The sequence below is a fragment of the Opisthocomus hoazin genome, chromosome 3 (assembly GCF_030867145.1).
Source record: "Opisthocomus hoazin isolate bOpiHoa1 chromosome 3, bOpiHoa1.hap1, whole genome shotgun sequence".
In the NCBI taxonomy this organism is placed as follows: Eukaryota; Metazoa; Chordata; class Aves; order Opisthocomiformes; family Opisthocomidae; genus Opisthocomus; species Opisthocomus hoazin.
The window spans coordinates 78,677,283-78,701,869 of NC_134416.1; the positions used below are offsets into that span (position 1 = coordinate 78,677,283).

At 39.7% G+C, this 24,587-nt stretch overlaps 1 protein-coding gene across 4 annotated transcripts; it reads right to left on the reverse strand.

Moving 5' to 3' along the window:
- Positions 1-132: 132 nt before the first annotated feature.
- On the reverse strand, positions 133-24,587 carry VSTM2A (V-set and transmembrane domain containing 2A). Of its 4 annotated transcripts, none has more exons than XM_075416739.1 (5): positions 23,933-24,481; positions 21,442-21,608; positions 20,564-20,614; positions 16,955-17,291; positions 133-1,244 (listed from the first exon to the last, which is right to left on the reverse strand). In XM_075416739.1, the coding sequence occupies exons 1-5, from the start codon at positions 24,009-24,011 to the stop codon at positions 1,156-1,158; spliced, it is 723 nt and encodes a 240-aa protein (XP_075272854.1). In that variant the 5' UTR covers positions 24,012-24,481; the 3' UTR covers positions 133-1,155. The 4 variants fall into 4 exon arrangements, with proteins under 4 accessions (XP_075272854.1, XP_075272855.1, XP_075272858.1 ...); XM_075416740.1 differs by having other exon boundaries at positions 1,151-1,366; positions 23,933-24,584; XM_075416743.1 differs by lacking the exon at positions 133-1,244 and adding an exon at positions 1,373-1,504 and having other exon boundaries at positions 23,933-24,584.

Below are 24,587 nucleotides of genomic sequence, written 5' to 3' on the forward strand. Positions count from 1 at the left end.
ATGCAGTATTTGACTGCAAACCTGCATTTTACAGTCTCTAGCAATCAAATCACTTCATCCTCTATAAACATCACAAATTAATACAGCATTCAGCATCTGAACTCCAACACAACATACACAAAACTGAAATAATTCATTGTCTAGAGACCATAACAAATTTTAATGTCCATTTACAGAGTAAACAGAGGGCTGAAAAGGGTCATACCAGTGGAAGTGAAGGTACGTAGTACAAAATCCACACAGTACTGAAATACAAACTAAAAAGTGACACTTGGTCAAAAAAAGGAAATAAAGATGTCTATTGGTGGCACGACATATATATAATATTAAAAACCGTCTTGCATGAGGACCAAAGTATGTCTACTCTGAAGTTATTTCACACAGACTGTAAGCAATTTACAGAATTTAAGTTAGTTTTGCATATACAGGAGTTGCAAAATTAGAGAAAACACACTGAAATATAGAACGCACACAAAAGAAAAGAGATGTATATATATAAACCTCCACACAATCATCAGGGGTTGGCCTAAGTCAGTAATTGCCAACATTAAACAAGAAACAAACAAAAAAGTACAGGAAAAAACCCCACTGGGGAAAAGAAATAATAAAAAAAAACCCAAAGAACTCAAAAGAAAAATACCCTCATTTGTTTTCCAGAAACAAAGTCCTCTAGTCTGTTTAGCTGCTTTGTAGAATTTCTTTTCTCCTGCTTATTCCTCATGCAAAAAAAAAAAAAAAAAAAGCTTTTGATAAAGTTTGTGGGGTGTTTTACTGGGATCAATGTTAAATCACTATGTTTTTTCATTACTTGGCCTCTGTTTTCTTCCAGGTTGGGACGGTTCTTTCAGCATAGGAAACCAAATGTCATCCATGGATAATTCTGTAATACTGATGACTCGCAGGCCAACCCCTGAGAAGTCAAGGACGAGGCTTCTACTTGCCGAAAGAAAAGGAAACTAGATCTTTCTGTTACAAAATATTTGATTACATCACAAAAGTTCTCTTCAAATAAATGATTAGTGATATGCCAAAGAAAATAAGATATATCAAGAAAACATGTGGTATCCTCTTCTTTTTATAATATTTATTAATTTGTTTTATTTATTTAGTATTTTTATTTGTACTTCCTGAAGAAGGTGCTCCTTGTGTAGAGATTTAGAGTACATTGGGTGCAGAGTGGTGGTTGGAGGTTAGGGTCAGCTTTGCTGTCCGCTCCGTGGATTTTACAGGCGATTTGCTCTTTGCTTTAAGAAGAGAAAGTGATATTGGAAAAAGTCAGCACTTTTAGATTAAAGCAAAGCACCCTTCACAAAGCCACAAACAAGAAGCAGGACAGAAAGTCCATGGCTTGTAGCTATCCTCGCACCTGCGGAAGAAGTTATAAGATATTCGCTCATCTTGCAGATTTCCAATGCTCCTTATAAGGCTGTTTTAAACACATACATTTATATATTTAATTATCTCGCCAGGTTGGCTCTGGTGCCCATGAATGTCTTGGCATGCACTGCAAATAACAACACATACAAAGTATTTCAGTCCCAGGGAGGATTTTTGTTTTGCTTTACTTTTGTTTCTTGTTTTTCTAAAAAATGTTATCCAGTGAAACCATATACCAAGAGGAACAAACCCAAACACTTTCCACCTCAGAGTGTTCTTTACAAAATCATTTCCAGTATCACATCATTGACTGCCAATGAAAAGAATTCATCTAGTGGCTGAAGCATATTTTCTTGTAAAACAGAGGAGATAGTGGTAAAAGGCTATACTATTTACAAGTGGGAAACAGAATGCTAAGAGGTTGGGAGTATTTTTTTTGAGAAATTGTATATTTTCCCAGATTTTGTTTTCTTTTTAAAAAGCTATAAAAACAGTGGTACATATCATTTTTTTCTGAAAACAAGACTTTATATTTGAAGTACGTTATCAGTATAAAAACATTCAGAACTAGACTAATTAAACTGAAGTGTTCACACATCTAGGATATGAGTATTTAGATGTCTTACAAACCAAGTCTCAGTGCTTGATAACTCCCTATATCATAAAGAATTACATTCAGAATTTGAAACATATTACTTGAGTTGAAAATCATAAATTTAATTTGGTTGCACTATAAATAAAAGTTCCAATTAAAACAGGTTAATGCATGGTTAATAGATTTTATACTTGTGTCCTATACTTGAAAATGATGAATATTATTGATGGCTACAGGCATCAATTCTATAACAAAGTAATAATGATGTTGTAAGCAGTCCATAAGAATGCTGGACTTTTAATAACTGGTTATTTTATAAAAATCTATTAATCATGTATAACCTATTTTCATAAATAATTCAATATTAAACTGAATGCTAGATTCTTCTGCAGTCCCAAAAAGCACATATTTCTTCTCATCAAGAATATGTACAATGAAAGCAAAAAGTTCTCAAGGCAAATGCTCACTTCTAAAAGTTTTCAGATGTTTATCAGTAAAATATTTCTCTGTATCTGCTATGTTTATAAGTGTAGCAAGAAGTATTTCTGTTCCTGTCTTCAGTAAATTTTTCCGTTCAAAAACTGAGGTTAAACTAAATCAGAGATCTCTGAACGCTGCTTCCTTTTGTAAATATATAGTGTGAGATATTGCATACATAGTAGTTGCCGTGAAAGACTCTTAGTCCTCTGTCACATACACAAGAACTTCTAAATAACAGTGATATTTGAATTACCCATGTGTGAACTGAATTTCTAAATGAACATTATCTTTTAAATGGAAACATATCTCAAAGACATTACTAAGATTTTCAAAGAAGTCCAAGGCAACTCTGACGTTAGTTCCTACTGAACATAGACAGGAGTGAGAAGCCAACTTTTCTCTTGCCCATCTGATAATGCTAGCCTACCTGTACTACACTGCAGTACTTTGTTTGGCTTCTCAATGCACTTGTTCTGTGTTGTTAGGAACAAGAAAACACACAAGCACATTTGCTGTAACTTCTTCCTGTGGGTTGTTCTCATACAGATAGTATGTACAAGCTTGCACTCAAGGGTCGAGTTAAATTTCTGATTTTCATTTTATTGCAGCATGACTTTGTTCATTCTTTTATAGAAGGTGTAAAATTTGTCATTTCACAGATTTTTATAAAGGCTTTTCTTTCTCTAACTAAGTTAGCAGAACTTAATTAGAACTTTTTTTAGTGTTAGATTATTTAGAATCATAGAATCATAGAATGGGAAGGGTTAGCAGGGACCTTAAAGATCATCTGGTTCCAACCCCTCTGCCATGAGCGTTCATGATGTATTGAATTCTATTCACACATTTTATTCCATGTAGATACTTTTTTTGATTGAACTAGAGAATACACTGCTCAAGACAATTCTAAATAGATCTTTGGAGATACATTTCCTCTGCACAAAATATGTACAATGCAAATAAGCATAGATACTCAGAGGAGTCTCATGGATATTTTTAAAAAGAGCTTTTTTAGAAATAAATGGCATTATAATTTGAGAATTTGAAAGCTGTAATGTGTAGAAGAGAAAGAGTATGACACAAGATAGGTTTGACTTGAAACATTTCACAGTAGGAAACAGCACCGTAATATTTGCAGGCAATGCATTCTTTGATTTTTTTTTTCTTTTTTTTTCAATCTGTCATTCTGTAGATCCTCAAATTAGGGGTCATATATTGCATACACATGATAATCTGTTTATTTGTAGTGTTCAGTCTCGGAGTTATTCACTGATGGCAGCAGCTTTGTGGATAATGGAGAACGGGTAACGAACTCCATTTGTGAGACAACATCTGTATAAATCACGACCTCCCTCCAATTCATATCACACGTTCTAAATGCATGTTCTTCTGTAAATATCAAGAATGTTTTTCTTTTTCTTGCAAGGGATTTAAGTTAGAGTACATGCAGTAAGTATAAGCTAAAAAAATACTGTTCATATGAGAAAACTCTAGTGAAAATGTAACTGAAATAATTTCTGCTTCTAGGTAAAGAAAGAGGCTGTTAGGATTGTTGGAAATCACTGTCATAAACTATATCCTCTGCTTGATTTCGGGAACTGATTAGTGCATCCTAAGATTTTATCAGATCTTTATTTCTGTCTTAATAGCTTCCAAAATTCTTTCTAACCCAAACTGATACATTTGCAGTAATAGATAACCCCAAATAAAATTGACTTGCAATATATATACGATTATTAGGTGCACTCTCATATTTTCCATGATTCTTATGAAATACAGTTGGAGTTTAAATATAGCCAGGGTTTGTTGTTTGTTTGTTTGTTTGTTTGTTTTCTGGAGATGTGTTTAAGAACTGTATTTGTTTTCTCATGAACCCAAGTGTTTCTTCAGATTTTGGAAAGGTGAAAGCTGCAAATGTGGAATAATTACATAACAAAACCAGAATAAGCTTTTCTTAGATATTTTTCTTTTTCTTTTCTGTCATATTTGCTCATATTCTATTATTTTGGTTTCCTTCTTTATAAAAGGTTAAGTGACTGGAAATAATCAGATATTTCCATTTTGACTGCAAATTTAAAAGCCATAGTCTGTTTAAATCAGAGATTTAGTTTCGCTGGTTTTACACTTAAGTTAGAGGCAAAGTACAGATGAGAATCCAAATCCAAATGTCTCAAAAATACAGAGTATCCAAAATCAGAGTTTTCGTGCAGATGTCTTTTTGGTGTACAGTTCTGACCAGGATTTAAATAGTGTCACTGGAACTGTGAGCATGGTAATATAAGTAAAAACCTGTCAATCTGGCTGTGGATTTGCCAAGTTGATTATTCATTTCCTCACCTTTTCTAACATTATTTTCTAATTAACATAATGAGAGATGAAAGAAATTTGATTGCAGGTCAAGAACACTGTGCAAAGCTAGACTACAATTATGCTACCCTCGAAGACAGTAACCTGGAACAAGAATAGTAGTATGTACACATATATTATTTCTACATTATTAGTTAAACTCTGCTGGATATGTGTGTCAGGTATTCTCACTTTTAACCTGTCAGCCACTGGGATCCATTTAAATTCCATGTGAGTAAGTAAAAGTTCATGAAATACCTGCCTTAATTTTACTGTGGATATTAATGAACCATAAGATTTGTTGGAAGATATTTGCAGTTTTACATCCATAAACCAAGTATGGTTGATTTTATTTGAAGTTTTATTTGAGTATGTCTCAAACAGGTTTTAAATAAACAGATCCTTCCTCTCTGGCCTACCAATTGTGATTATTTTTATTCCTCCAAATTACAGAAATCCAGTTACCTATAGTTCTGCTATACTGCTGGAATATATATCCGCACTCAGGAAGAAAATTTCCCTTCCACAAACACATGGTGCCCCTTTCCCTCCTCAGGAAAATTGCTTCAATCACCTGTGCTGTATTTTGGGAACTGAATGGCAAAAGACAAGCAGTAAGTATCACATTAAAACCTCCCAACGTAGATACTTTTGCTTAGGCTTCCAGTCCATCTCTATCCATTGGCTGTACAGTAGTCAGCCTAAAATAGTGTGAATTGCTCATCACTGTCTTGGGCAGACATGTCACACAGGGCAAATGAAATTATCTTACACATCAGAAGAAAAGTTCTGAATTTCTGATATTGTTTGCATTTTGGAAGAAAACTGCTGCTTCCAAATTGATGGAAATTTAGAATAGGCTATGTATTGAATTTCCCTGAAGTCTGCTTAGACATTACATACAGCATGTAGCTCTGTTCATCTTCTGTATGTTCCTTTTCTGACAGTGATGCCCAGCAGAGCAGGTAAGGAAGAGAGATGGGATCCTAGATGGGTGGTTATTCCCTAGCTTTTGCCAGGTAAGGCACCCAGGTGAACAGAGGTCTTCAGTCCTGTCACAGGGCAAAAGAAATTGACAGCTTTCAAACCCTGAGAAGAGGTCTGTCAGAGGTTTGAGCCACAATAACTCCTGGAGCTCTTTCTGGGCTAAGGCAAGTCACAGCCTTTAACTTGCTGCCAGCTACACTTAAAGACATGTTCTAACACAAACTTGAGATAGAAATACACGGGAGAGGAAAAACCTGAGGAGAGTTCAAACATAGGTATCCTGTAGTAAAATGATACTTGGCTTCAGGCAGTGGTCCAGAACAAGCCACAGTAGATCTATGACAGGACAACAGATAGCAGTATGAAGAGAGAAACAAAGAAGAGCGGGACTTTGAATGGCATCTTCACAGTGTCAAGATGGATAGAAATAGAATTACAGGTACACTGGTGTGAGCAAACCTGGGATTTTACATTCATATTGCTTTCTAAATCATCCCTTACATCAACCTATATCTAGAGAAAGATCTAATTCTTGTTCTTCCTCTGCAACTTCTCTGAGAATCATGGGGTTTTTTTTAATTCTTCAAACAATACTCCTATTCATCTTTCATTCTTTAACCCCTTGACCAGAACCAGGCTTCCTAATTGGGCCATCATGCATCATGAAGAAGCTAAAATGATCTCTAATGTCTTTCTCACAGATGAAAATGAGATGGTCAAAATGATCTGACCCTGTCATCCTTTTAACTTGAACAGGCAGGAGGGAGAGGTGAGATCCCTATACACATAACTGAAATGGAAAGTGCGTCAACGTTTATAGATTTTCATACTGTTCTGATGAAAACAGACAAAAAATCACTGTTGAGTATGAACACAATTTTTCAGGAAGATGAGCTAGTCTAGTTGGCTTAGTGCATCTCTAGTGTAATTTTTGCTCCCTCCTATGTCCTTTATCCTGTAATTCACAACTTCAGTTCTCGTCACTGCATTTCCTTCTGTTTTCATATGTAGCTTTGTTTAAATTGCATTAATAAGTAGTTCAGGACTAAATAATATTTTACATACTAGCATGATTCGGAAATCCTGATACAGTTTTGCATTCGCTTCATGAGCAGGTTTCATTTCTGCAGCAGTGATCCTAAGTTTTGTTCAAATGCTTATGCTTCTTGGAAAATTATTTAGGCTGTTTTGTTCTGAAAGTGAGTCTAGCTATGTGGACAGACTATCCCATAAAAAATTCAGATTCTGAAATTTTCTTTTTCCTAGCATTTTCGTGTGATACTTTTATAACCACGTCCAGAGCAGTAAAGTAGCAGTAAATTGGGTACCCTTTTGGTGATGTGAAGTATAGATGAATTGTCTCTTCAGGTGGTCTGTGGGGTACAGCATGCCAGAGTGAAAACGGTTTTCGAACCTAAGGCACACAGCTTTCAGCATTAGCTATACCCAGAAGAACATTCCTGCTTCTAGCAGCTTAATTTTTTTTTTTTTTGTCCTCATCTACCCCAAATTTCATGTGTTCACTTAAGGCTACAGTGAGTTCTTGATGTCTCTGTGTTGTTTAGTCACTGTACAACTATGACTACTTCCATCACCATATTTATGTTACATTATGGAAGCTTTTTTGTCTTGATACTCAAACTTCCCTGACTGACTTTCTTTTCTTAGGAGAATGACATTCTGCGTACCTGGAGCTCTCAGTCACAAATGGTCAGGCATTAGCCATTTGTAGCAGATATTCTAATTCTCTTCCTCCATTTAGTTCGTGTTTGAGCCTGCAAAGTTTTAAAGTTATTTGTTTGTGGGTTTGGTCTTTTTTTTCTTTACATTGAATATCTTTTCACATGTGTAAGTAATGCATTGATTTCAGCTGTTTCTACTTCAGTGACAGAGTACTTTTGGGGAAAAGTGTTGCTAAGAGAGGTGTTTGCAAAGTCTGTGAAACACCAGTGTTAGCTATTTAAATAAAACTAGTGTGAGAAGCAGTCCACTATCCAGTGCCCATTGCAACAGTTAAAAGCTGAGGGGAAGGGAGGGCAAGCTCATGCAAATGCAGGCCCTAAATTAGTGAACTGGTATTGTTTGAGAATTGCTGGCAGCATTCTTTGTGACTGCTCTTATCAGCACTGGGCACCTTTCTCTCTCATCCTGTCCCTGAAAACCATGCATATAAAATGTCTTAGACTTTTTTTAATGTGTGACAGAGAAATATATAAACCTGTGCATTTCTATGTATCTGTATAAAATGGCTGATTCCAAAGTAAAATGCATTATTTTGTGGCTGTCTTGTGGTAAAACATCCTCATCCATTTACTTGCATTTAATTACACCCCATCCTGAATGAAGGTGGGAACTTGCACTGTTAACAATAATTGTTCTTGAATTGACCCTTGTTAGTAACTGGCTTCTGCTGTTGTTACTAAACATTGGTCCAGCATAAATTGCTTAGTATTTTTATAATACATATAAATGCGTGTATATTTGATATATGACACGTTGTAATTAAACTGTTAATAGAGCCATTTCTGAGACATATCAGTAAGTTGCAATAACAGTTTTATTTGAAGAAAAATAGCATTGAACTCATCTTTTTCCTCCTGTGCTTTTTGCGTCCTGTTCATCTTTTCATCTATCAGAAAAAAATCTTAAGTGGAATGATACTTCATACTACTCTATCATCTTGAACAGCAATGTCATACCAAGAAAAACATATATAAAGAGGGTTATTGTAACACAGACAGAAAGAAAATTATCATTCTTTGTAAATATTTCAGCATGAGATATTCAATCCCTTTTCTCACTTTTCACACCTGACACTGCTTAGGCTTATGTTTGACATACAGTCAACCTGATCTCCTTCTATTTATATCATTTATGTAAGAGCTATTTTCATGGAACTCAGCTAAGCTCCCATTTATCTGTACCCATCCAACTCGATGAGTCTGTTTTCTTCTGTCTGATGCCTAGATAGTAAGTGTTTTCAGGCAGGGACCACTCTTCTGATCCTTTGTTTGCCTGGTAGATAATGCAGCTGTTATAGAGATTAGAACAATACCTCTGACTAACAGAACATGTCTAAGCTCTATGAGTCACGAGCTTTTAATGGTTATAGCTGGAGCAGTTTAATATGATAGTACCTTCATCTGTCTACATCCCCCTCTTATGGAAATTAAACCCTCACTAGCAGGAGTGATAGCAAACCACATGCCATCTCTTCATTTGTCTCAATCAATGTTTGAGTTTATCAGCTGTCATAAAGGCTTGATTTAATGCTTAACACTGTGAACTGGGAGAGCTGAGGAGTTCCTTCTGTCATGCAGGTTTGGGGCAATAACTTCTCACTGGGGCAAGACAGAGACTTCAGGTGGCAACATTTTAAACTGTGAGAGCTAAATCAGAATTCACAAGTCAAAGCCTTCACCCTTTCTATTATTATGACACAAATAAAAACCCGCAACTTTTATCACCCCCACAGCCACAGTGCACTAGTTTGAAAAGGGTGGATTTTCAGAATGAAGCTTCAAGTATTTGTGCCAAAACCTGTATTAATTGTATCTCTATCAAATTCAACATTGTTGGATTTTTCTACTCCTATTTCAGATTTTTATACCTTTCTCATTACAGTTCTGAGGTGGGGGATCAATCATAATCATGAAATGTCATTCATCATTATTCAAAGACTCTTCAGGTATAAAATGGTCACTGATCAGTACATATTGTATGCATGTGCATTATTCAACAAAGTAGAAAATAGGCAATTGACCTGTTATTTTGGCAGAGTTTCAGACAAGCACAATGCTATGTAGCCATATTCTCAAACAATATTACTCTACTAAAGGGCTTTGCACATCTGAATGTCTAACTCTCTCTGAGACCCATGGCTAGCTGGCTTCATAATTGATTTATTATTGTTCCTTGGCAAAATATCTTGCCCTTGTAACTCTTTTTTCAGTTGCAAAGAATGGACTGGAGACAGATACACCGTCTTCTGTAGTAATGCAGAAGTCACTTTTCTGGTCATTATAGCTCTGTGTCTATGATTTGGTGGTCAAAAGCTTCACTCAGTGACCCAGGCAACAGCAGTAGCTGAGGGAATAGCAGCAATAGAAATAGGACAGACAGTAGAAGTAGCATCCAGATTTGCTATCTGTATTTTTGTTGCTGCTGCTGAACACACAGATCATATCTATGAAGCACTGGGAATGCTGGCTATGGCTGTTAACTTTCACATTTTTATTCTTCTCAGAACACTAGGCAGTTTTGTTCCAAGACAGTAGCATTTGTCAGTAGGTGGGGAAACAAACTTCAGTGAGGTGGACTGGAACACCCACATACAGATGTGATAGTAAGTTGCACTGCCAAAAAGTATGATGAAAACTTCCTAACAATAAGGTAAAATGAAGGGTTTGAGGCAGAGCCTCCTCTTCGCAAGACCGGTGGAAAAATCCTTAGCTGCTCTTCAAATGACATCTGGTTTTATCATCAACAAAGCAGGATTAACTGAGCATTACTGCAACTGTAAAGAAGGTTTTGTGTCTGGAATAGCTTTGAAGCTCATGAATTGTTTAATCAAACGGAAAACCCCTGTACAGAGAACAAGAAAACACAAGGAGTCATGAGTTTTCTAGCTAGTCAGGCCTAAGGTTTCAAAGATAAACAGTAGAAAAAATTCTATCAAAGTTGAAGAAAAAATACACAGAAAACCTGAAGCAACAAAACCCACCACTAAGAATGCCCCCTTCCGCTGAATCTGAATGAGGTGATAACGGCAGTATTCAGGTTTTTTCCTTCCCTTCGTTCTACTCCCAAAGAGTTTCACTGTCCTAAACTTCTTTAGGTGGTACAGGCTAGGTAAAGCTTAGATTCTTCTTATAATTCCTGTTCATCTTATGAGTAGAAGAAAATTCATCTGCATCCTCATGCTTGAGCCAAATTTTTTGCTATTGTAAATGAATTACATTCTTTTGGTTTCAGCAGAGTTGCTTCCTTCCAACCAGCAGATATTTCTACACCTTCTTTTTAATTTTAAGTTATGCAAAGGATTTTCATAATTAAGTAGTGCACCACAGACTGGAAATTTCCAGGTTCTCATCTGAAACAAGCAAAACTGTCCTCTGCTTTTCTATATGTGTGTCAAGTAACAAATGGGTTGTGTTCTGAAGCAAGGAAATCCCATTAGTTATTTCAAGAGCAGGCCCTGTCACATATGCTGCAATCTCTGATGATCCAGTGCAAGCTGCCTGATTGTGTAGCAATGAAAAGCAATTTGAGTGAGCTGACAAACAACACATAAACAGCTTCCCCCTCCCTGCCCCCCCTCCCCATTTTTCTTTTCTTCCTTTCTTTTCTTCTCTTTTTTTACTAACTGTGTAGCCCATCTGCAATCTTTCCAGTGGTTAATTACCAAAGAAGGCTATATCAAGCATGTAGAACAGAATGACTGTGATTCTGCTACTCAGGGAAGTCCTGAGGGGTCACCTACCAGATCTTTATGTATCAGTTTTGTACTAAAGGCAAGGTGAGTCTGAAAGGTTCAGTTTTAAATAGCTAAAGAATGGAAGAGACTTGATTAAGTGCATACGCATAGCAATAGCAGATGGACAGCAAAATATACTGTTAAGTCTACCAAAAGAATAGGGAAGGTCTCAGTATACATGTGTGTAGATAAACAACAATGTAGACGAAGAAAGGGCAAAATGAGTTTCTTATACTCTGTGCATTTAGTTCCTCCTGTGTCTGTCCTCACGCTTTCTGGATTGGCTTCTTAGGAAGCAAATATGTAGTGCATCATCCAAAGATACTTTTCCATGTTTTCCTGCATATAACCTGTAAGATATCTAAAAAAACAACTGCTAAAGACTAGTCCAGGCTATGTTTGAATAATAAGGTATAGTACAAGAAGGACACTGAGGTGCTGGACCATGTCCAAAGAAGAGCAATGAGGCTGGTGAAGGGCCTACAGAACAAGTCTTATGAGGAGTGGCTGAGGGAACTGGGATTGTTTAGTCTAGAGAAGAGGAGGCTGAGAGGAGACCTTATCACTCTCTGCAAACTACCTGAAAGGCAGTTAGTAGTGAGGTGAGTGTTGGTCTCGTCTCCCAGGTAATTAGCAATAGGAAGAGAGGAAATGGCCTCGAGTTGTGTCAGGGGAGATTTAGATTACATATTAGAAAAAATTTCTTTACTGAAAGAGTGGTCAGGCACTGGAACAGGCTGCCCAGGGAAATGGTGGAGTCACTATCCGTGGAGGTGTTCAAGAAACATGTAGATGTGGCACTTCAGGACATGGTTTAGTAGGCATAGTGATGTTGGATTTGGTCTTGTTGGTAAGTATGCACACCTGAGAAATTAAGATGTGAGTTTTTTGAAGGAAACATAAGGCAGTCGGGAGTTCATCCTGCATTTGAAATCCTGGCCTAAAAAAAAAGGGTTTAGCTGCCATTAAGACCTTGCCTTGTCAATGAAGTTATCTGGAGCAGATTAGATCTTCTCAGAAGATGCTTACAGATTCAAGGTCAACAACTAACTGGCTAATAGGGCTACATCAATTAACATGGTTAGAATTCATTCCATTATTTCAAAGAAGAAAAAAAATTAGAGTGACTTCATTTCAGGAAGAGAGAATCAAAGTGTGACTTTCAAGTAAAAACAGGGATTGTAGTGTATACAGATGTAAAATAAGACAGTCCTTGCACTATCTTTTTGCAAGAATTTCTGAGAAGAGATGATCAAGGTTCAGAACAAGAACAAAACTCTCATCTGGCTTGTCCTTTAGTGTAGTTCTAAGGACACAGAGACTTGACATTTTGCTGTGCAACAATCACAGTGAAGGTCGGTGCCTCCCAGCCTGACGGCTACTCAGTTTCCAAAAGAGCAGCCTCAAAAGACAAAGTCTTTCTCTTAGTGAAGAAAGCAGTAATGCTGGCTGTCACCTTGGTAGAGGTTAGAGCAGATTTCTTATCCCTTCACTTCACTTTAAGAGGAGATGTAACATAAAAGAAAAAAAAAAAAAAACAACACAGAAGTTGGTTTATAGCCCAGAAGATTCCAAACTGGACATAACATTTGTGCTTACAGTAGGTTGTAATAAAAGGTTCCTGGATTCTGTACATATAAATGGCGACTGGAAGGAATGTCACCAGTTTAGCTGTATCCTCTTCTTTTGCGTTCACGCCTGATGATCAGTTTCTTAGCGTGATTTATAATGCCAAGAACCCAGATGGTTCTGTCTTGGGTAAGGACCACCTTCTCCACTGTGCCCCTTTTCAAGTCACTCAATGCAACTCTGCCATCATCACAGGAACAGTTTCGGCATGTAGTTAGGTGAATTGATGAATTTATTACTTCAGGAAAGAACAAAAAGTTTCTAGAAATGTGTTGTTTGTATTTAAGCAGTCAGAAAATGGACCTAATGTCACTTCTTTATTTGTAGCTATTCCCTCTGGAGTTCCCTGAGCCTCGTCTTCTTGAGTCTGAAAAGCAACTAACCGCTTCGAGTGCTTTAACAGAGTATTGGCAGAACAGGAAGAGTGTTGGGGCATATACGCATTTTCAGCACTTCAAATTCTGCAGCCGTTTATGTTGCTATAAATGTTGAGTGACTTGAATGCAGGTAGCATATTTTGTCTAGACTTATATACATGAAACTGCGATTTTGTGCGGCCTGTCGATTATTTGGCTTTCTTTTACTTTAATTCATTGCAGCTCTTGGACCTCAGCTAGTTGCAACATTGCTTAGAGTTACAAGGCCCTGTGATAACTCTGTACTTTTATCTTTGGACCAATATATGTTTTTATGAATTATGCAGAAAAAAAAATGTGTGTCACTCCACCTACATAGGACGTTTTCTGGACATAAGCAGATTAACCTGTCAAATTACTCAGATTCCTGTTAAACTGTGATGGCTTACTTCATTTGCTGCAGCCCACGAACATGAAATGAAAGGGTCAAGTTGTGTTAGCTTTGACTTTTGCTTTCCTGACTTTTCTAACTCTGAGGTAGACATTTAGTGCTTCTCAGTATATTATTTGAAGACTGACTGTTGGCGACATTCTCTTTAGCACTTTCTTCCTATATTGAATATCCATTACACTGACAATAACAAATATCTTGCTTGCACTCACACGGCATTTTTCAGAGCAGCACAAAATGGTAAATGGACCTCAGATCACATTAATTTTTCAGCCTTGCTATATGGTCCCCTCATAATTATCACAAGTATTCTTACTTTTGAGTAAAAAGAAAGAATGACAGAAACATCTGTTCATTTTGGAAATGCTAATATTTTAAAATGGCAGTGACTGTACACTGCTTTCCTAGAGCTACCTATTAATATCTACTGTAAAGAAATAAATGTAACTCTGCAGTGTGCTTCAGGATAGAAGGAGTTAAGTGTTATCTACCTTTGAAAAATAAATTTTGGGGACAAAAATATTCATATAATTGAAGTCAATCTTTCTTATACTAGTAGAGGAGTTCTTCAGAAATAGCTGAACGCAGATTGCCCAGTAATTTCGCAGTGTCAGTTCCCTCTGCTGTAAATGTATTTTGCAATAGTCTATAAGCATGGCACTAAAATTTGTTGCTTGCCAATAACTACGCACCAGCTCTCTAATATTGGAGATTATTTTATAAAATTGCCTAGGGTTAATAGTACTTCTCTCTTCAAACAGTATTGCTGAAGTCAATGTGTTACTCAACATGACCAAATACATTAGAACCATCTAATACGTCTTTCAAAAATAAATGTGTGTTTAATGGGTATTCAACCATGTTTCTGTGTTCTAGGCTGGATGGATACATTGCTCACATGTAATGTCATGACACAGCAGTCTTGTGCATGCAAATATAGTTAGCATGGTGTCAAAGAAAGGAAGAGTCATTTGATAGCATATAGAGATTGTTTTGATTTGATATCATGAAAAGAAAGACTGTTACTGTCTACGACATCTCCTTTCTGCTTTTCTGAGATCTTACAACTGGTGTCTCTCTTTCCTCAGATAAAGATGCTCCTCAAAGTTATGTAGAGCTAAAAAAGCCCCACTGCCTCATGCTTCTGTAGGTATTTCTATTGGTCTAGAGTCAGTATAAAATGGAGTGAAAATTCAAATTACACTGTAGCTGGAAAATTAGGCCCAGATTTTCACAAGAAAAGGAAGGTAAATCTTGGTTCTCAAGAGTTAAACTGATATTCACACAAAATATCACCAGTAATAACTGTGTAGTAAGTGACCATTAAATTGAAATTAAGCCTAATGTAGACTACTGGTACAGTCTGTTTTTTCAGTAGATGAGTTTCACCTCTGATGAATACAGGATTAATCTGTACTTCATCATAAAGCAAACAAATTAATAAACTAATTTATATTCTAATCTGTTTAATATTTAAATTATTTATCACTGAGATTGTGTGTACTTGATCTGCAGTAATCTTTGCTCAAGAATAAAAGAGATGAAGTTTTTATTTTTATTTTTTTTTACAGGGCCTTTTACATGTAATAACCTACTAGCTCTCAAATAATAAATGTCCAGTAATCAGGCAAGACATAAACAATACTATAGATTCCATTATAAATCCAAAGTGATTAAGTGTATTACTGTTGTTCACGCACTTTGGCCCCAATGCAGTGCAGTCTGTATCATAAACTTGCAACTATTTTAATTAAATTCACATAGAACTAAACAAAACACAGAGTTTTCATTTTATGGACAAATCTGCTACTTTGAAATGTATGAATCCAGTGGAAAATACACGGTATATACATTTCTCTGAAAGGAAAGCCATGGTAAAATGATGATTTTAAATCAGTTGAAATAGTCCTTTTCCTCTGATAGCTCAAACATTTTTGGAAGAGCTAAAAAATGAAAGTGGCTTCACTTCAGAGAAAGAGAAGCGAATGTAGCTTTTAAATAATTAAAAAAAAAATGTATACAGAGGAAAAATGGTGGTAGTATGTGCATCATCTTTTCTAATAGCAATAATAATTTTCATATGAATAAGCATATTGTACCAATCTGTAAAAAAATGCATTTTCCTTATTAAAATATTTTTCTAATAGCATGCTTGTAAGATGAAAGTGATTTCACAGTAGCTGTTCTATGAAGTGTTGTATTCCCAGTTTTAATTTTGATGACATGGGATTTGTTAGCAGTAGAATGATGCATCAGTACAAACTAGGTTATCTTCCATTATCTATTTTAAGCTGGGCTGTGATCTCCTGCTTTACATTGGGTTCTCAGTGTCAATAGAAGTAACCCAGAAACCCTTAAACTTGCACAGTTTGTTTCCCAGAGGATTTTTGATCATTTACCACTACTCAATTTTTTATCCTGTCCACCTCTCTATTGCCATCATAGAGTGGTCAACAGTTGCACCTCCTCTATATTCACGTACCTTTGCATAACTGTCAAATTTACTGTATCAATGTAAAAAACGCAGACTTCTGTTGGTTATAGGTTGTTTATCCAGTGCTGTACAAAATCTCCCAAACAAAAATGTGTAGTATGTTAATCTCTACATGACAGATAATTGAGGCACTGCTATTTTAATGCTTAATTCAAAGCCTATGATCAAGCAGCTGAAGATGACAAATGCACATTCTCTGAAAAACTCACAGTCTTTCTAAAGTCTACACAACAGAGAAACAATATCTGGTGTATCTAAGGTCTGCTTAGATTTAGAAGTCTAGTTCTTTATGAAAATAGGATTGATAATAAAAGTAGACTGATTTCACCAAATGTTAGATATAGAAAAGTTAAGTGACTGGCATGAATTGACTTAGGAAGAAACACTTCCAGATGGGTGTTTTATTTAATTTATCATGCACAGACATCTTAAAATGAAGTGAGTCATTCACTGACATGCGCCCCACCCTTCCCCCCCACTACAGGGAACGCTAAGCTTTATTTAGAGAGCTAACCTTAGGTGGATAAAACCAGTTGAAATAAAATCCAGGTACAGGAGTTTAAGGCTTTTTGTTTCTTCTGCACAGAAACTTATTCTTCAGCTTTTAGTAAGTAAGGAGACAGCAGGAGGGATAAAGCCAGAAAGAAGGAGGAATAGATGAGCACCACACTCTTCCTAGTCACACTTCCTGGTTACCTGGTTGAGTAAGCCTCCTTTTACATGCTGGTAAGCAATCGAATGAAATGCACAAAATGCTTTACCATACCTGATTGTGGACTTTGTTTGGGGATTTTGGCTGCTGCTTCAGGGCTGGAGGTGGCACGCACACGCTGATTGGCAGAGTTATGGATGCTACTTGGAACAGCTGCTGATACATTTTTGCGAGGTTTCATGTCTTGCAACCACATTGGAGATGCCTCAAAGGCTTGCATTCGCCGAGAGTGGCTGTTAGCGTTGACTTTGAGAAATGCCTGGGCCTTGTATTCCTGAAGGTCTCCATAGTTGGCATCGGTCACCCGGCACTCGTATAAGCCTTCATCCTTTTTCCTCACTTTTGAAATCTGCAGCTTGTGGGAGATGTCATTCCCTTGTACCTTCACTGTCTGCAGATTTGCCAGAAAAAAAAAAAGAGCAAAACAAACCTGGTATCAGCTATTCTTTCTCTGGGAAGACTCCACTGATGAAGAGCCAGTCCAGAGAAGATCAAGTGCCAAACTAATCAGTGATGTGATTGTACTTATTGCAGGGAAGTTGCATCAAGGATGAATTTGATTATTGGTATCAACAAAGATGTCTGACATCTTTCCAAAACTGTTTAGAAATGCTAATTGACCTCGGACAAACAACCCAAGCTACCATGCTCATTCCAATTGATTGCTTAAAATGATGCACATTTTTAATTAACTTTCTTATATAAACCTGGTATCTGTGCCCTTCGTTGGTTAAACCTTTCCAGTTAGTTGGCTTTATTGAACAATTAAGTTTTTGAACTAGTACATCAACAAATTTGCTGGAGATGTTTTCCAATACCTAATTTTTTTTAATAACAGTTTATTAAGTTAGCTTGTAGTCTTCATTACTTTGAAACTACATATCTGACATTCATTTTGTCCGCTTCAGGAGTGTCCAGACCTTTGGTATTTTTTATTTATTAACCAGAACAAGTCATCTTGTGTCAGGTAGTTCCTTTTGTCTCGTTTATGTAAATGTGTACTTTTTAGAAGTAATATATCATTTCTGCAGCACATGTTCAAGCAGCACAAATTCAAGATAATTTTTAAAGTTGTCAGCTAAAATCAGACTCCTTATTTATTTTTAATTTATTTTAATATCTGAGGGTAATATAATATATTTTTGTCTCACATAATTAAAACATGCATAAGTAAATTATGCATCCAGAAATGTGTGATAGGTATTAAGATGCATTAGAAAAGGTAACACAGATTCCTCTCTGTATGATCATCACTTGAGAGAATTTATATTTGATTAATTGGCTGTTACTCTCTCTATCTCAATCAATACCTGTTGTCCCACAGGAAGCCAGTTAAAAGGGATTCAGTGGGACAGAAAACTTCAGCTTTGAAGAACTTCTGGACCTGGTTTTCTTCCACCATTACATAAATATGGATGCAAATGTTGCTTTGTGTTATATCAGTGATGGGCGATGAGGAAACATCAGGGTCATGATTATATTGTAGATCACAAAAATGGAGAACTGTTAGATTGAAACTAGGCTCCTGTTATTGGTGATTTTACAACACATTGCTTCTGATAGCTTGGCGTGCTGTAGTCACCAGTGTTGGCAAAGAACCTATCCTGCCTGCTTGATAAATTGGAGAGCAATACTTGTGAATACGTTATTGCTTTAAGGTACTGGGTGGACTTTACAGCCTGTTGTATTGTATCCAGCTTGACAAATTGAGTTGAAAGTATAGATTGTGTACTTTCAGGTATAACAAATGCAATATTAATTATACAGAAAGTGCTGGATAGTTATTTAAACCATATTCAATAATAATATATCTCTACTGAACAGCTCATATTCAGCAAAAGGATTAAGGAAGTTTCATATGAATGGAAAGAGGATCTGTAGGTCATATTCTGCCTTCATTTGATCCCATGCAATATTTGCTAAGTTTAGTGTTGTATGGCACTAATGGAAAACAAATTTTGGGGGGTTCTGCATTTGAAATTTAGAAATGGGTGCAGCCAGCATGTATGCATGTTGTCAATTTATACCTGACTATGATTTAAAATCAACAGAGGTGGTGTATTTCAGCACAGTTTAAATATACATTCAGCATATTTTAACATTTCTTTAAAGAATTTACAAAATGCAGTAAAAAGTTTGCTCTCTTCTTCATGAAGATACTTTCCAGTAGTACTAATGGAGACTCTGTGCATGCATTCAAGAAAGAAAAAAAAAGAAGGCTACATTCGTAACAAGTGTATTTAGACTGTCAGCCCAATGTTGACTTTTTTTTACTGCAAATATGGAATGCTTTATGCAAGCTTATAAAAACACTGTATAAATACTCCATTGTGAAGTATTATCATACATAATGAGAGAAAGATACTTTTAACTTAAAAGATGGTACATGTTTTACAGCCTATACCGTGTCACAGGTCTTATGCATTACTATGGGGATCTTGAATGAGCCAGTATTGATAAGGAGTAAATTGGCTGCTACAGCTACGGAATAGTGGAATAGTATCCAAAGACCACATACAGGCCTCATTTGTAAGATAGTCTACAAACAGAACTGAAGATACAGTCCATGACACAAATTGTTTATAATGTATGGTGAGAAGTATCATAGGAAAAGTATGGCTAAACTATGCATTGTTTTGAACATAACATATCTGAATTCTCATTTATAAATGCCCTTCAGCTACACCTAGCTGCACTTCAATCTGATGAAATTACTTGGTTAGTTATTTGAAGACATCAGAAAGCGGCAGACTAAAGGATTTAAAAGAAATGATACACCTCTGTTTGTTGTTGTTTTAAGCTTTGCTGGTAGCTACAGCCTTGGCGACAGCTAAAAGACACTTCTGAAGTGACTGTGTCTGGGAAAGGGAAAACTGCTTTGGGCTCATAAGAAATATTCATGCTGCGGTATCTGCTAAATATCTGTCTTTCCACTGCAGTGAGCACCACACCACGACTCCAACATGATGCATTTCCTGGGGTGCTGAGGGAGGAGGGTCTGGACTCTGCTGGCGTCAGGGGCTGTATCTGTGCCTGACTAGGGATATGGCTCTGCCAGGGAAGGCATCCTTTCGCTGGACAAGGGCTGGAGCAACGTTGCTCAGAATTTTGTTGAGACTACTTTGTGGTTTAATCTCCAGCTGGCGGATTGGTAACTCTCGTGTCAGAACCCCGCTTCTCAGTGGTCAGGAGTGGAGATTACTCCCAACAGGGAGGTCTTGTCCGAAGACATTCTGAGTTTTTTCCTGCCAGCAGATATGGACCTGGGAAAGCGCCCGTTCAAACAGGGTTCAAATTCAACGCACCACTGAAGGAAAATGCGTCTTCGAGGCCAAATTTCAGCCTTAAAAGCAGCTTTGGAGCCCTAAGGCAGGCTCAGCAGTTGCCCAGGGTGGATGAAAACAAGGGGTGAAAGGACGGGCGCAGGCTGTCTGCTTGCACGGGGTGAAAACAGCCCCTGCCGAAGGAAGCTCAACCGCCCGGACCTCCCTGCCCGGGGGGGCCCGCGGGGCGCCGGGCAGGGCTGCCCCGGCACCCTCCGCCACGGCCAGCCAGGGTCGCGTCGCGGGTGGGGAGGGGGTGCGGGGCGGGGGGCGCGGCCGCTCCTGTCGGGGTGGGCTCCGGCTGGGGGAGGACCCTCCCGCGCCCCTCGGCCCCACTTACGCTGATCTTGGTGCCGTCGCTGTCCAGGTCCCTCTCGGGCAAGAGCTCCACCTGCAGGGAAAGGAGCGCCGGCGTGGGTCTGTGGCCCCGGCTCCGCTCCCGCCCCCGCGGATCCCGTGGAACGGGCAGGGGGACCCGGGGGGGGGGGCACCCTGCAGGCGCTGCCTGGAGGACCTGCCGCCTGCCCGACACGCGTGGGCGCCGTTCCGCGCCGACTGCGCGCCCAAACCGGGTGCGGAGGCGGGGAGAGAGGTCCCTAGGTGGCGGCGTGGGTGGACGTGGTCCCTTCCATCCCGTCCGGTAGGCTTAAATTGCTCCGTTGTATGACACATATATATATATATATATTAATTTTTTTTTTTAGGGTGTCTTTGGGGCATTGGATGTCCCCCTGCTCCCCCCCTCAAGTGCGTGCCCTCCTGTGGCAGCTGCAAGCAGTTAGGGTCCCCAGCTCGACTGCACCAGCTGTAAATTGGAGGGCACGTGTAGGATCTTGCCATTTGGGAAATAAAAAATTCCTGCAGGGAGCAGTCTCTGGACTGCTGATTTCCAAAGGGAGAATGAGGGAGAGGAAAAAAAAAAAAAAAAAGAAAAAAAATCAGAGTTTGGAAATCCTTGTGGATTTGCAAGCTTCCCTAGCTGCATCCCGGGAGTGACAGGCACCAAAGGCACATCCCTTGAGGGGCGCGTTTTCCTCTGCAGGTTCCTGTATGGTTATTTTGTGGTCAAAGCTAAGTCCCTGGGGAGATCCAGAACCTCCCTCTGTTCCCTCCCTCTTCCACCCCCCCACTTCTTTCCTTCCTTCCCTCCCTTCCTATCTGCCCCCCTCCGGTGGCATTCCCGGGTGGTTTGGGGACCCCACGGGAGAGGTTCAGTACCTGAGTGCCTGTCACCTCAGCTCCAGCCTCTTGGTCCTCAGCCGCCCGCAGAAACCACCACTGGATTTCAAGGTACACGGAAGCGGAGCCACTTTGGAAAGCACAAGACATCTCCACATTCTGCCCTTCAGTGGCCGTGACATTTCGGGGAAACTCAGTGAATTTTGCTGCAAAACAAACGTGCAATGTGTTGGGATCTCCTATTACCTGCTCGTTGTTTATCCACCACTTTTTGTGTTGCCTTTGTCCTCCCGTCTCTCTCTTTTTTTTCCTTTTTAATTGATTTCCCTTTTTTCTCTCCTTGTTTCCCCTTTTTTCTGGTTTCCCAGTTTCCCCACATGTTATCTCCCCCGCTTTCTCAGACACCCAGGTGTGCCTGTCCTCCCTTACGCACAAATCCACCTTCTTTATGCTCTGAGCTCTGCTCTTAGGAAACGCTGTGGACCCCCCTGCTCGCTCCCAAGGGCTAGTAAAGTTTCATGTAATTAGGTCCAAATACCCTCGGGCAGAATGCGGTATTTCAGCAGGCTCACTGAGGGATTTTGTGCAAGACCAATCTGGAAGAGGAGAAAAATACCAGGCTGATTTATTGTATTTCGTGGGGCTGAGCTGGAGACGTGTTAAACCTCCCGCAGCCGGCGGGAGTGGCCGTTGGAACGGGCACCCTGATCAGGTGCCGGTTGCAACCACTGAGCAAAACGCCCATTTCAATCAATGGCTTTGCCAGAGTTATCTACTCCTGAGAACCTCTGCTTGCACAGTCCTACCACGAAGAAGCACAGCACCTGCTTTTCAGTCCTGGCGAACACTTTGTAGAACTAACCTCTACCTTCGCATCCCAGTCCTTCAACAAACAAGGTCTGCCTGTTCCAGTGCACCACTGCTAGATTTAAACACTAATCCTGATGGACATAGTCCAGGGCACCAGCATTTCCTTAAGTCACAGTCTTGACTTCCTTCTCCTCCTTTCCTACAATTCACTTTAAGATTGTGCAGCACGATGAAACCTGATAGTCGAGTGAGGAGGACTACAGACAAACAGCGTAATAAAATAAAACCTGTGTTTCAAGCAGAGGAAAAATTGGAAAGACCCTGCGATGTTGCATTCTGTTATGCAGTGTTGTGTGTTGACTAGAGCAGATTATGATGTGAAGGAAATACTGCTCATTGTCTCCTCCCCTCACTCTTTATCCCGGCTGCCTCGCTAACCTAGAACTGCTGGGATAATTTGGCAATACGCTCAACCAGCGCTACTGCTTTTTCCCTTTACGTTTGTGCTTGGCAACAGACACCTAGCAAAGCTACTATCTTGATATTTCACGGTGTCCCTGTTTCTGCCCCGCCCCCCCCCCCCCCGACCCCCCCAGCCAGGCATTGCGAGCCACCGAGTCACGCTGACAAAAGGTCTGCGCATTGTTTGCACTCGGGGCTTGTAAGTTTGCGGCGGTTTTTCTGTTTGCTCGCTCGCTCCCTCCCCTCCTGGTCAGCGCCTGTGAGTGGGGTGGGGGCGAGGGGGGGAGCGCGGCCAGCACCCTCCCCGGGCGCGCCGCCCAGCGCAGCCCGCCACAGGATCCCGAGGCCGGCGGGGAGCTGCCGGACAGGGGCGGAGGGCGGGGGCGGCAGGATGGAGCAGCGGGAAGGGGCGGAGGGTGGTGGGCGGTGGGATGGGGCAGGGGGCGGAGGGCGGGGGCGGCGGGAGGGGGCAGAGGGAAGGGGCAGGGGGCGGCGGGCAGCCCCGCGCGATCTGTCCATGGTGCTGACGGCGTCGCCGCAGGCTCGAGGTCCCAAACAACCGGCTCCCGCAGCGCCGGGGCTGCTTGAAATGCACGGCGCGCCTTTCGGCGGGGGGGGGGGGCGGTGGGGGGGAGAAGACGCGGGGGAGAGGTCTTCAAAGAAGTCAATTTTGTCTTTTTTCCCTTTTTTCTTTCTTTTTTTTGGACACACACACCCCCCGAAATACACACAGTCACAGGATCGAAATAAAGGTCTGCGGATTGCAGGAGAACAGGAGAGGGAAGGGGACGCAGCACAAAAGCAGACTGCAATACTTCAAGGGAAGCAGTAGATTTAGCCATTCGGTACTTTGTCTGAAAGCAATTACTTACGCATGCACGAGTAGGTGTTTATTGTATGCATACATGCAAATATAAAAACGTAAAAACGTGCGCAACCCTAACACATGTATGTCCATTCACCAACACCACTTTACTCTTCTGCAAGGTGCCTGTTTTTTCCCTCTTTGCAGTCAAGTAAAGGAAGCCTGTTTTATTCTCACTTTGTGGAAACTTCTCACTACTGTTCCTATTTACAGACAATTTTTAACCTAAATTTAAACCTGGTACTTGGTGTTCTCAGCTCCTGTCCATTGTGGTTGCTTTCCTTCTTTTTATTTTCTTTCTCGAGTCCCGCCCCCCCCCCCCCCTCCATCCTGTTCGGGATCTGTTTTAGCATAGAAAAACACACACAGGTTTTTGACAATAAATGATCTTACCTTGGGTAGAAAGTCCTTGTTGAATATACATAACTGAAAAGAAAATGAATCCAACATAAGCTAGAAAGATCCCCATCATTCCAAGATGAAGAAGAAGTCACATCAGGGTAACAAAAGCCAAAGGTGTTCTCAAAAAAGGAAGGATTGATATATGAGTATATGTATGTATCTCTAAATATATGAACAGAAAGAGATTTTAAAATGTTACAAAAAGGCTCTGTATTGTAGCCCTAGCTGCGACACTGGCAGCATTCTGCTACTCAGTGGAGTCTTTTTCTTTGGGAAGAGCGAGTATTGCAATACAGTGTGGTTCAGATGAGCTGTCTCAGGCGCTGTGTTGCTTGAAGTCCAGATTCAGACTAAAAAAAAAAAAAAAACCGTTGAAAAGTGGGTATCAGCTGCCTTCTGTGCCTTTTTTCAGCTACCTGGCAGCTTTGTCCAACGTCAGCTCCTGCTGCTCAGGATGGCGTGATGACTGCCCTCCCTACACACTTATCCAGCTTGGGAAGAGGGGAGTGGGGGAAAGGGGAGTGGGGGGGGGGGGGGGTGGGAAGAGAAGCCTACTGTGCTTGTATTGCTTTAACTTTTCCCTCTAATGGCTGCGATGATGCCTTTAACCCTTCCCTCTCTCTCCCTGTGCTCTACACCTCTCTAC